This window comes from Trachurus trachurus (assembly GCF_905171665.1).
Source record: "Trachurus trachurus genome assembly, chromosome: 2".
NCBI lineage: Eukaryota > Metazoa > Chordata > Actinopteri > Carangiformes > Carangidae > Trachurus > Trachurus trachurus.
Genome location: NC_139914.1, coordinates 1679466 through 1692414, shown reverse-complemented (window position 1 = coordinate 1692414; position 12949 = coordinate 1679466). Strand labels below are relative to the sequence as shown.

The 12949-nt window shown below is 41.9% G+C and overlaps 1 protein-coding gene across 2 annotated transcripts; it reads right to left on the bottom strand.

The window, feature by feature from the left end:
* Positions 1–2003: 2003 nt before the first annotated feature.
* iqcb1 (IQ motif containing B1) lies at positions 2004–12644 on the bottom strand. Of its 2 annotated transcripts, none has more exons than XM_083985372.1 (15): positions 12506–12644; positions 11551–11682; positions 10717–10891; positions 9840–9957; positions 9679–9754; positions 9464–9563; positions 9184–9356; positions 8758–8867; positions 8501–8619; positions 7858–7924; positions 7691–7766; positions 6632–6795; positions 6395–6532; positions 2956–3112; positions 2004–2248 (listed from the first exon to the last, which is right to left on the bottom strand). In XM_083985372.1, the coding sequence occupies exons 1-15, from the start codon at positions 12564–12566 to the stop codon at positions 2007–2009; spliced, it is 1908 nt and encodes a 635-aa protein (XP_083841498.1). In that variant the 5' UTR covers positions 12567–12644; the 3' UTR covers positions 2004–2006. The 2 variants fall into 2 exon arrangements, with proteins under 2 accessions (XP_083841498.1, XP_083841499.1); XM_083985373.1 differs by having other exon boundaries at positions 2221–2306.
* Positions 12645–12949: the final 305 nt, after the last annotated feature.

Here is a 12949-nt window from a genome sequence, read left to right as displayed (position 1 = left end):
TATGACCACAGGATGTTAAATAATAAAAGACCCGAGCAGACAGGAAGTTATAGATACAATAAAATAAAAATGAAACTTTACATCAAAGTTTGTTTCTGCAGAAAATTTTGAATTCATTTCACTGAAAACAATAAACCAGTTTCTATTTCACTTATTCTATCTTTCATAACACATCTTACATTGCATATCTATATATAATCATGTACTTATATATATAGTATATATATATATATATATGATAATTGTGACATTATTATTATTTCAAATCCCTGTAAAACACTGTTTGACCACAGGATGTTAAATAATAAAAGACCGAAGTTACAACAAGTTAAACAGTGAATATCAACAGTATCAGCAGTTACAGTCTGAATGATGCAGAGCAGCTCAGTGAACTCGATCTATAATCAATAATCATCCTCTCTGAGCTGATCGGTGTCGTGTCGTGTAGAATATTTTACCTGTGGTGGAGCAGCAGATAAAAACAAACCCTGCGCTCTCGTCGTCTCCACCGCTGCTGCTGCTCTCTTCCAGCTGTTTCCCTCTCTCTCTCTCACGCCGACAGCTGCTTATGTAACATCTGCTCAGCCCTCGGCCGGCCGCGCAGCTCACTGATCAATAATCAATGAGTGCGATCGATCGGCTCGGGCTCGGGGCTTTGTGCGATGGAGCTGCACCTCCGACACCAGCCGTGTTATTAGAAATAAAAAATAAAACAGTTTCATCTGGACGTTTTTCAGACGTTACAGGAACGTTATCACATGACGTCATCGTTAGAAAGATTATTGATCCAATATTTAAACTGATCAAGTGTGAAACTTTAATGAGTAAAAAAAAAACACACATAAACTCTATAACACAAAAATAAAACTAAATATGTGTGAACCTGTTTTCAGAACAAAGATTATCCAGACAGGCTGCACAAAGCACAAAAACCTCCCTCCCTCTCCCCCCTCTGTCCTGGGTAAAAACCTCTTTTCCCATCATGCACTCTGTCGTGGTGAGGAGGAGACGGCGCCCTCTGCTGTTTGAGGCCGGTCACTGCAGCAATGACCCCCTTGGTGTGGGACTCGAACCTGGACCGGTGACAGAACAGACTGGACAGATGTTTTCACTCAGCTGATGATGATGATGATGATGATGATGATGGACGTCCACAAAACATCTGGCGAGCCTCAGGTGAGAGGAGCAGGTGTGGAGAGGTGAGGGGGGGATCAAAGAGGGGAGGGCAGGGAGAGAGGAAGAGAGAAAGAGGGAGAGGGGGGAGAGGAAGAGAGAGGGGGGGAGAGGGAGAGGGGGAGAGAAAGAGAGGGGGGAGAGGGAGAGGGGGAAAGGGGGAGAGAAAGAGGGAGAGAGAAAGAGAAAGAGGGAGATGGGGGAGAGGAAGAGAAAGAGGGAGAGGGGGAGAGAGGGTGAGGAAGAGAGAGAGAGGGTGGAGAGAGAAAGAGGGAGAAGGGGGAGAGGAAGAGGGAGACAGGGGGAGAGAGGGAAAGAGAAAGAGGGGGGGAGAGGGAGAGGAAGAGAGAGAGGGGGAGAGAAAGAGGGAGAGGGGGGAGGAAGAGGGAGCGAGAAAGAGGGAGAGGGGGAGAGGAAGAGGAAGAGGAAGAGAGAGAGAGAAAAGGGAGAGAGGGAGGGGGAGAGAAAGAGGGAGAGAGAGAGAGAAAAGGGAGAGAGGGAGGGGGAGAGAAAGAGGGAGAGGGAGAGAGAGGGGGGAGAGAGGGAGAGAGAAAGAGGGAGGGAGGGAGGGAGAGAGAAAGGGGAGAGAGGGAGGGAGAGAGAGAGAAAGAGGGAGAGGGGGGAGAGAGAGAAAGAACACTGTTGATGGAGATACGTTAGGAGGACGACTCCTGAATCATTCAGCGTCTCACACGTCAGCTGAGCCTCAGGTGAGTCCAGGTGTTATAGTCCAGTCTTTTGTCTCCTGTAAACGGCCACTAGAGGGCGCTGGCGGCAGCGCTGGCGGCGGCGGCGGCGTCGTGTCCTGAGGTGACCTGCTGTGACCTGTGACCTCATACGTGTCTCTTCTTCTCCTTCGACCCTCCGACGAACAGTCCTCCGAACTCCGCCTCCAGCTGCTGCAGGTTGCCGGGGCCAACGCCGTCGGCCGCCTCCCCCAGCGTCCTCCACCAGGGCAGCCGGCCCGCCTGCAGCAATGCATTGTGGGCGTCGCGGGCGCGAGCGGCGACGGGGCCCGAGGGGCTCAGGAAGGACTCGGCGTCTGCTGCCGTGACGACGGAGAGGGGCGGAGCATCTGGCGGCGGGCGGAGGAAGGTGGAAGCGTTACGGACGGAAAGGAACAGAAACAGAAACTTAGAAAGTTAAAAACCAGAACCAACACCAAATTACAATGCACTACGGTAACAGCTGTTCATTTATGGAACAAATTGGAGAATGACTTAAAAACATGCAATACCATAATCTTATTTTTAAAAATAACAGAATAAACAGGATGATTAATTTATATAAGTTAGATTAATGAGTGGTGACACGTGCTATGCTGCTGCTATTTTTGTTTTGTTCTGTATGTTTGATTGTCTTTTTCTTTTCTTTTTTTCCTCATTTTTTGAGGAGGAAGGAAGTAGGGGAGGAAGAAGGGAAAGGAGAAGAAGGAGGAAGGGAAAGGAAAGGAAGAAGAAAGGGAAATCAAATCAAGCAGCTTCTCTCTCTTCACTCTTTTGTGATTGCTTATTTATTTTATTAATAAATAACAAATTGTACATTTTAAAATGTTTTAATTAACTTGAGTTGTAACAGGGTAGGCGTAATAAGCTATGCTTCAGCCTATGCCTTTTCGGTCCAAATTTTCTTTTTCTGTTTACTTATTTTTTACTCTGATCGATGTTATTTTTAAAAAAAAATTTCTCTCTGGTTTGTTACTTCTCTTTAAATGACATGTATTGACTGAAATAAACAAAACGAAACGAAACAGTGTGTGTGTGTGTGTGTGTGTGTGGTCACCTCGGAGCAGCTCCAGCTGAGTGTGTGTGTGAGCGAGCAGCGCCTCCACCCGCTGCTCCGCCCGCCGCCGCCCCTCCCCCCCCTGCAGCTCCGCCAGCAGCAGCAGCTGCACCTCGTCATGGAAACGCTCGCACTCCTCAGGAGACACACGGGACGACTGGAGGGGGTTAATGTATATAATATAAGTATATGACAATATGTATAATAATAATAATTAACCCTTTGTAATTATAATATTATTATTATTATATGTATGTACGTATATAGGCATATATATGATAACAAATGTAATAGCTTTATATTTAGAATCCCTCATATTCACTATTTATAGCTTAAAATGTATAAATGTATAATATGTATATATGGTAATATGTATAATAATAATTTATATATATATATATATATATATATATATATATATATATATATATATATATATATATATATATATATATATATATATATATATATATATATATATATATATACAGTACAGGCCAAAAGTTTGGACACACCTTCTCATTCAATGTGTTTCCTTTATTCTCACTGAAGGCACCAAAACTATGAATGAACACATGTGGAATTAACAAAAAAAGTGTGAAATAACTAAAAACATGTCTTGTCTTCTTTGTCTTATCTTTCTTCTTTTCTTCTTCCTCTCCTTCTTGCTCCCCCTCCTCTATCTCTGACCCCTCCAATTCTAGTTTCTTCAAAGTAGCCCCCCTTTGCTCTGATTACTGCTTTTTGCTCTTGGCATTCTCTTGATGAGCTTCAAGAGGTGAACCTGACCTGAACATGGTTTTCACTTCACAGGTGTGCCTTGTCAGGGTTCATTAGTGGAATTTCAGTGAGAATCTACAATGTAAATAGTGATGAAAATAAAGGAAATGCATTGAGTGTGTCCAAACTTTTGGCCTGTACTATATATATATATATATATATATATATATATATATATATATATATATATATATATATATATATATATATATATATATATATATATATATATATATATTTATATATACAGTATATATGAATATAAGCATATATATATATATATATATATATATTTTATAATATATATTATTATAACCTTTATTTAAACTCAGGAATATATTGAGGAGCATAGCCGAAGATAAATTGAAAACAGAGACGTCGAGTTAAAAACAGGAGCAGTTGGAGGTCAAACAAGATGCAGTTATGGATTTAAATTGTCCTAATGATAAAAATGAGTAAGTTTCAGATAGTTTTACAAAGTGTTCCAGGTATATATATTTGTATTATAAAATCACTCATATTCACTATTTATAGCTTCAAAATGTCTGGATATCGGTTAAAATTCTCTCTGAATCACTGTATAGTTATATAAAAACCTTCGGCAATATCAATTAATCCAAAAAATAAACACATCATGCAACAAAACAACTGTTTATACACCAATTCGGCGAAATAACCGTTAGTCGAGCAGCCGCCATTACTGCGGTGACAGCTCCCAGTCAGGCTGCGATGGGTTCTGTGCGTGAAGCGGGCATTTGAATGCAAGCGCCAAGAAGTGGACCTTTTCTCTTCTGTAAATATGTCTAGGAAGGCTGGGAGGACATGTGCCGTCCTCGACTGCTCTAATATCAGTAGGGCTGCCCCCGACCAAAGATTTTGTTGGTCGACCAGTAGTCGTCACTTATGGCGATTAGTCGACTAATCGACCCCCCACCTTGAGGGGGGAAAAAAATTAAAAAAAAAAAAAAAAAAAAAATTAATAATTTTTTTTTTTTTTTTTTTGCCCGCGGTCAGGTTGAGAATTAATTAATTAATGCTCGTGACTCCGGCCGTGTTGGGTCCGAGATTCAACAACAAGCCGGTCGGTTTCACCGTTATTACCGGCAGAATGCCCGTTTATCACCAATAAACACAGTAGATGAGGAGGGTAAAAAGTTACTGAGCTCAGGCTGTGTGACGGGGGTGCGGGGGTGGGGGTCCGCGGCGTGGAGCGGTGCGGGCATAGACAATGTCTATGGGTGTGGGTCTCTGACTGCAGCGGGGACCATCATGGATCCGCTCCGTGACACTGACCGCCGGTGAGCGCTGTGGGACGGGACCGGGGCTCAGACAGCACCCGCTAACGGTGACAGCGGTGATAGGAGAGAGACTGCCGTGCCGTGTAAAAAAAAAAAAAAAAAAGTGTCACGTCACGACTTCCTGTATCTGGCCCTTCAAAATAAAAGCCCCATAACCTTTCCTATACGGTTCAGTCATTGATGTTGGCTTAATTTTGACAAGACACGGCTCCAAATGTTTTTTTTTTTTTCCTGCGACCAATCGACCAATGAAATTCTGGTCGGCTAATGATTTTTTGGTCGACCAGTGCTTGGTCGACTATTTGGGGGCAGCCCTAAATATCAGCAAAACACAGCCCCTTACTTCAGGAGGAGTGTCCGTGTTTAGACCGTAACGTTACGTACAGCAGCAGCAGCAGCAGCAGCAGCCGCCAACGACGCAGTCACAGCTGACCTGTACAGTAGCTACAACCTGGCTGCTCTCCCTTCTCACCGTTACCTTCACATCGTGGTAAAAGTGGACAGTCTGTGAATGTCTCACTGATCCCTTCAATATGATGTGATCATGGTCGTCTAAAAGCCGGTCTAAAATATGTCCGACCCATCCGGAGCTCAGGTAATTTTGACCATAAAAGAGACCTGTAATTGACGTTTTTTCTGGTCATCGGAGGCCAGCTGATCAATAAAATGTTCTTGAATATCTAAAACAAAGCACAAGTTGTTGTTTTTATTCATGTAGCCTGTCCACATGATTAAATATCCCGCTGCTGGCTTGCTAACGTCAGCACGCATAATGGTATGTTATATTGTTTATGATACAGTCTCTTATCTCCCTGTTACTCTAATCTTTCCTGCTAATCGCTCAAACAAATGATTAATTCCTAAATTAATATTGGTATTCATGTAAGATACCTTAACCAGTTACTGGGGGGCACTAAACATCACAAATGCAGCCTATTTATGATGCTGCCATAGAGAATCAGTTTACTATGACTGACGTATGTCACCGCAGCAATGGCGCCGCCGCAAGATGGCGTACACAAATCGCTCACCGAATTCGTGTATAAGGTCATAAACTGACAAAAATCGATCATATTCACTATTTATAGCTTCAAAATGTCTAGAAATCGGTTAAAATTCTCTCTCAATCACTGTAAAAGTTATATTAAAAACCTTAAACAACATTAAAACATACTTTCCTAATCTGTATTGCCGTATTTGTGAATGAATAATTTCACTAATTTCACTAAAATCTCCACAAACAACAGTGATGTCATGACTCAGCACTTTGTCATCAACTTCACATGTTTAGTTTTTGTGTATCTGATACAACGTGTGCGTAAATGACCAGCAACAGTCGTGGTTAACCGAGCGTCTCTCACCCGATGGACGGAGACGTACGCCTCCACCTGCTCCTTTAGCTCCGCCCTCCTGCTGTCCGTCAAACCCTTCTGACCAATCCAGAACGGAGCGAGGGGCGGGGCCTCCGCTGCCCGGCGCTCCTGCAGGAAGCGGCGCACCTGGAGAGTCGAGAAACCAGGAAGTTCAAATAAATGTTCTGAGTCAGAAAAGATCAAAGAGCATGTGTGTGTGTCTGTGTGTGTGTGTGTGTAACCTACCGCTCTCTGCAGCGTCCTGGCGGCGTCCTGCCGTGTGTGTGTTTCTCTCAGCGTGTGTCGCAGCGTGCGGTCGTAGCGCCGGCGCTCTCTGAAGCCTCGCCAGTGGCTCTGGATCACCACGGCCGCTCGGCGCTCACACTCCTCAAGGTACGACTGCACCTGGTCTGACAACACACACACACACACACACACGATCAAACCTCAGATCAGGGACCAGATTCACAAAACCTTCTTAACAAAAAAAATCTTCTTCAGTGTCATTTTTTTTTTCTTTACTTCAGTCTTAAGAAGAAAAAAGAGAAGTCATATTCTCCAAGTATTTTCTCAACTTTCTTCTTAAGATAAAACTTAAGAATAAATGTTATTCTTGAAATCAAAGTTCTCAAAATTGTTCTTTACTTTTTTCTTAACTTTAAAAAGGTATAATATGTAGGAATTCCCCCCATCTAGCGGTGCGGTTGCATATCGGAACGTATTCTTGATGTTGCATTCACGCGAAATCGGGCAGACGTCAGACAGACAAACGTCGACTTCAGTGAAATACATATTTATGAAAGCAATATTTGATTTTTGCTAATAAAAAGCCAAATGAGTTACATACTGGGGCTTTAAGACAACCTTGACCTGTCTTAAAGTCCTGTGCTGAATAGGTAAGCCTCTTATATAATCTTTTTCAACAAATTTAGACCAGTAGGTCATAGTTTAAGTACATATAATTTGTAATTAATTACACAAAAAGTCTGTTAACTGTTAGTTAGCATGTTAGTTACTTACAGCAGCATGTTAAATTACTATAAACTGTGTATGCAAACTATATATATATGTTGTATTGGCGTGTGCAATGCAATGAAGTGACGTATTTTAAGAGGAAAAATATGAAATTCGTAAGAAATGGCTGTTCTTAAGAAAATATTGAGGAATTGCAATAAAAAACTTTCTTGTGCTTCTTAATTTTAGATCTTAAGACGTTTTTTAAATCTTTCTTAAGAACATATTGGTGAATCCGGCCCCAGATTTCTTGTGCAGGAATCGATTAGTTGTCGTTATGTGGTTCGTTACCAGGAGGAAGCAGCTGCAGCAGTTTCCTCTGCTTCTGGTGGAAGGCCCTCCTCGCCTGCTGACGCCTCACACACACCTGAAACACACACACACACACACTTTACACGTGCTGCGTTCAGGTACAGGAAGAGATCCTGTTAAAACCAGATGCTCAGGCTTCGTGTCACCTGGTACTTGAGCTCCTCCTCCCACTGCTGCGCCTCCTGCTGCCGCTGCTGCTGCCTCCTCCGAGCCCTGGATACGGATTTAATGAAGCCGCATTAGTATTTTATTCTTTCTGTGTTTTGTCCAGACGGAAACGCCGTTTTGGGAGGGAAACGGGTGGGAAAATCGCCCAAAACGGATCTTTTCTGAAACGATGATGCAACTAACCATGTTTCCATCCACTTGCTGATTGAATTATCTAAATATCGATAAAAATATAAAAGCGATAACACCGGTTCAGGTGCGTTTCCATCTCAGACCTTATATTGAATAAAAAGCCGTGCGTAATGACGTCATGTGCTGTTTTCAACTCACATTTATCCTGCAAAGAGCTGTTTCCATCAGCATCTGTCGCGTAAACTTAATATCGATCAAGAGAAAATCTGATGAAATCGACCAAATTAACTTTTTATCAATATTTAATCAAATTTTACTGTTTCCATAAGACATTTTTAATTCTATATTGCTTAATGCGAATAAAAACGTGTAAATGTAAACATGGTTTCTGATATTTCTTGAAATGTTTACGGAGATTTTTTTCAGAACAAGAAGAAGATGGTTTTGGGTGAAGCTGCGTTTCCGTGTGGACGCACGCGGCCTCGGTACCTGTATCTCCTCTGCAGCGCCGTCACCGCTCTGCTCAGACTCTTCACTCTGCGTCTGGTCTGATACGACCTCCAGGCCGCCTGGATCACACACGCCGCACGCACATGCTCAGCACTGACCTACACACACACAAAGGCGGGGTCAGAGGTCAACAGACAGTTCCGCAACATATCTGCATCCAAACAGGTTCAGTATGTACCGTCCATTTGAATGATATCATCATATTAATGTTAATAAAAAACACAAACAAGACTCACCTGAGCGGGGCTCATCCTGCTCCTGCCGGATCGGATGAGTGCGATCAGCTGATCCACGTCCTGGTCGAAGCCCCGCCCCCTCCAGTCTTTGTGCAGCAGGTTGTCCAGACCTGCAGAGGAACAGAGGGAGTGAGTCTTTGTGAGGCCGATTGTAATCTTGTCCAAAAGCAAAAACAAGTTACTTGCAACTGCAAACATAAGCATTAATATGTTGTTGGTACTTGAAGTACTTATAGAGCAGAGTTATGTTGCATCATGCAGTATTTGTTCTTAAGGTATGGAGAAATTTAAGTAATTTCTATTTAACTTGTGTATATTTTAGTCACAAACATTAAAAACAAACTCTTTTTGGTAGTAAAATAAGAGTAAAAGGTAAAAAACGGAATTCCCAAAAAATTCAAACGGAATTTGGAAAAAAGCTCTGACCTCTGAACCTGAGGAGGAGGGGCTGGAGCCGCGGCTGCAGCCGATTGGCCATGAGGAGGATGAGTTTGACAGAGGCCCCGCCCACCGCAGAGTCAGAGCTGACCGCTAATTGGCCGACGGTCTCGTTAAGGAGCAACAGGACGGAGTCGTCGCTCAACCCGGAGAGGAAGTCCCTGCAGAGAGAGAGAGAGGGAATCAGTGTAAACACAAGTGTCTGACATCATGACATCATGACATCATGACATCATGACATCACGGCATCCTCGTCTCCTCGTCTCACCTGCTTCCTGTGCAGGTCTGGGTCCACAGCTGGACACACAGCAGAGACACGGCCTCGTCGTCACACATCTGGATCCGCTCGTAGTGGACGGAGCTGAGGACTGGAGGGAGGGACGGACAGGAAGTATAGATTAGATAAGAAGTCGATGACATCACTCGTCTGTCTGTCTGTTTAATCAATACACGGATCGATCAGGAGCGTGGCGACTGACTGACCCTGCGTGGTGAGCCGAGTGTGAGCTCGCAGCAGCCAGCCGACGGCGTCCATCACCTTCCTGAACAGAGACGAGCACTGACACACACACACACACACGGGTCAGCTGTGTGAGTTATTACAGTAAAAGATATTGTTGTCGTCGTAACAACAAGAGTCTCACCTCTTCCCGCCTCATCAGCTGGTCGGCCAATGAGAGGAGGCCGTCCATGACTGACGGCAGGAACAGCCTATGAAAGGCCTTCGATCGCTCACCGGGGTCCAACCCCACGCAGCAGGAGCTGAGAGGACACACACGTGTTTAAATCACACAAAGGTTTTTTTTTAATTTTGGTAACACATTATTTGACGCATTATAACCATACTTATAATAGTTATAATGAAGTTATAGCACTGTATAACTATAGTTATAAACACTATAAAGCATTTTATCATGACTTATAAGGTCAGGTATTATAATATGTTATAATTGTTAGTAACTCGCTGACAATGCCCACATCGATAATGCATTATAAATATAGTTATAATGTTATGTTATAATTGGCTTATAAACGTGTATAACTATTATTTTAACACTCATATGCAATAAACATAACACATTATAGAGCATTATAACTCTATTATAAGACTTGATCTTATAAGCCAGTTAAGCAGTCAGTGATGTCGTTTAAATACTCAAATTAAAGGAGCATTTTAAATATAAAATAAATACAAACTATGAAATTCAAAAGCTCATGAAACTATTTAATTTAACTTTCATTCATCCATAAATCAGGGCTCTTTCAACACTGAAATGAAAAGTGGTTTTGTGGTCGTTTGAGCCAAACTGGTCAAAAAGTGAAGAAGCTTTTTCACCACGATCGATACAAACTAAGTTGAAAAAGCTGAAAAACAAACTTGTGTGACTTGTGACTCTCACTCTTTTGCACACATGTAATAAAATACTACAGTTTGGTGAGAAATCCACAAACTAACTGGTCAGAAATTTGAGTTTCAATGTTTTAAATCTGAACTCTCTTTCCTCCTGAGTTGTACAGTACCTGGTGAGCTGGGCCAGCGTGGCGACGGCGCTCCAGTTTCCTCTCAGTTTGCCCGGCTCCAGTTTGAGGGCGTGAACACAGTGAGTCAAGACGCCGGCGTGATACAGCTGAGCCTTGACCCGGGTCAACACGCTGCTGCTGCTGTGGGTCTGCACGGCCGCCATGTTCAGAGCCTCTGATGGAGACACAGCAACACAACGAGGAGAAAACATCTTCATTAGAGTTTTGTTACTGGAACTCCGTAGTAGTTTGTCCAATCGGAGTTGTGCTTTCTGTCTATATATAAAAATATTACCATAATTCCTGCGATTTCATTTTAAAAGGAGGAAAAACAGACAGAGCTAGAGTGAAATACATAGAGCAGAGACAGAGTGATCCTGTGGTGTTTTTTGAGTAAAAATAGTGTTTGAGAGTGTGTTGTATTGTATATAGTTTGGTTTTGCACTTTATTTTTGCACAGTTTTTTTTGTGTGTGTGTAAACCCAGAGCCCTATAGACTAACACAATTACTAGATTGCTTCTCAACATGTATAGGTTCTCATTTAAAATGTTAAATCAAATCTTCATGTGCAGTAACAGTATTTTTCCTCACTAAACACCTCAAAAGATCAAGTGCTTTTTGTGTTTTTCTTTAATTAAACTGCTAATACTTCCATACCATGTGCAATAATCATTTATCAGATGTTAAAAATGTCATTATATGATATAAACCTGACTGCTAGCAGATTTAACAGGAGTTTTTTTTTTTTTTTTTTTTTTTTTTTACAGTTATTCAGTTTTCCTGAGGATATTTCAGACATTCTAATGTGACAGTGATGAGGCAGGTCGTCTCACTGTTGATGCCGCCGTTCAGCAGCTTGATTTTCTGCTCTGGGTTCAGCTCCCCGTCCTCCAGCTGCTTCTTCAGCTCCGACACCAAGGCCTCCTCCTCCTCCTCCATCCTCACTGCAGCCGCCTGACAACCAACTGTGTAAATAAAGCGTTTAATATGAAAAAAGTCCATTATCCTCGTCTAATAATATATACAACCATCATAAATAACCGTTAAACACACACTACGACCGGACAGTGCTCAGATACAGAGCTTTGTAAAAGTATCCACATTTTGTCACGTTACAACCACAAACTTAAATGCATTTTATTGGGATTTTATGTGACAGACCAACACAAAGTAGTTCACAATTGTGAAATTCATGGTGCTTAAGATTTTTTTTCTACAAATTAAAACCCAAACAAACAAAATGTTCTGTCTTCTTATCTCATAAATCACTGTACAAGTCAGACATAACACCCCCACAACACACTTACACCTAATATAATATGTCTTTCCATTGACACTTGCATAATTACATTATATGACACCTTGTTTTGTCTGAATGATTTGTCTATTTATAGTTTTGTTGTTTTTTTAAACTTGAACTTTTTGGCCTACGTGCACATTATTAGTACTTGTGGGTGGATTTGTTTCGCAGCAGGAGGGTAAAAAGGGTAACAAAACACTTAAACGTCTCACGAACATTAAAAACACAATAGATAGATTAAAAAAAATAGATAAAATACATTAATAATGAGCTAAACCTGATAAAAAGGAGTGAAGAAAGTGCACTACAACTTATTAAAAGACAAACAGCAGCAGGAACAAAACTATCACATAAAACCACAATCATATACATGAAAGTTTGTGGTTGTAACGTGACAAAATGTGGAAAAGTTCAAGGGGGATGAAGACTTTAGTGTATTTACAGGTGTACGGAGCTGTTACAGATGTGTGTTTGTGTGTGTGTATCACCTGTCAGTGTGTTTGTTAGTTTTTCATTCAGTTGCTCCTCGAGCTGAACAGCTGTTAGCATGCATCGGAACCGGAGCTGCAGCTTATTTCGTGTTTTTTAACCGACAGTTATAAATAATAACCGGTGATAAAAAGCGACGTTAGCCGGTGACACGAACCGTCCGTCGACTCGGTCACGTTTCCACGTTGTTTTCGAGACGCTACGGGGACGAATCTACACAAGAGTTTCCCTCGGAGCTAGCGCCGTTAGCTGCTTTAGCTTTAAGTAGCTTCTGGGTTTCTAGGGCAACGTGACGTCATGACGCTGCGACGACGCACGCCCCTCTGCACCAAATCAGACAAAAAAAATAAAAATAAAGTCAATGAAAGCGCCTTTTTATTTACTACATCTAACAATTAAACAACGAATTACATAAAAATATTAATATATTAAATATTGATGTC

What these genes read in the sequence shown, in the direction of transcription:
- iqcb1 (XM_083985372.1), bottom strand. Translation starts at nt 12,566, where the DNA reads ATGCTAACAGCTGTTCAGCTCGAGGAGCAACTGAATGAAAAACTAACA. An exon ending in GCAGGATGAGCCCCGCTCAG is followed by an intron (nt 8,620 to 8,757) that starts GTGAGTCTTGTT and finishes GTGTGTGTGTAG; the next exon opens with GTCAGTGCTGAGCATGTGCG. An exon ending in TCAGCTGGAGCTGCTCCGAG is followed by an intron (nt 2,249 to 2,955) that starts GTGACCACACAC and finishes GCCCGCCGCCAG; the next exon opens with ATGCTCCGCCCCTCTCCGTC.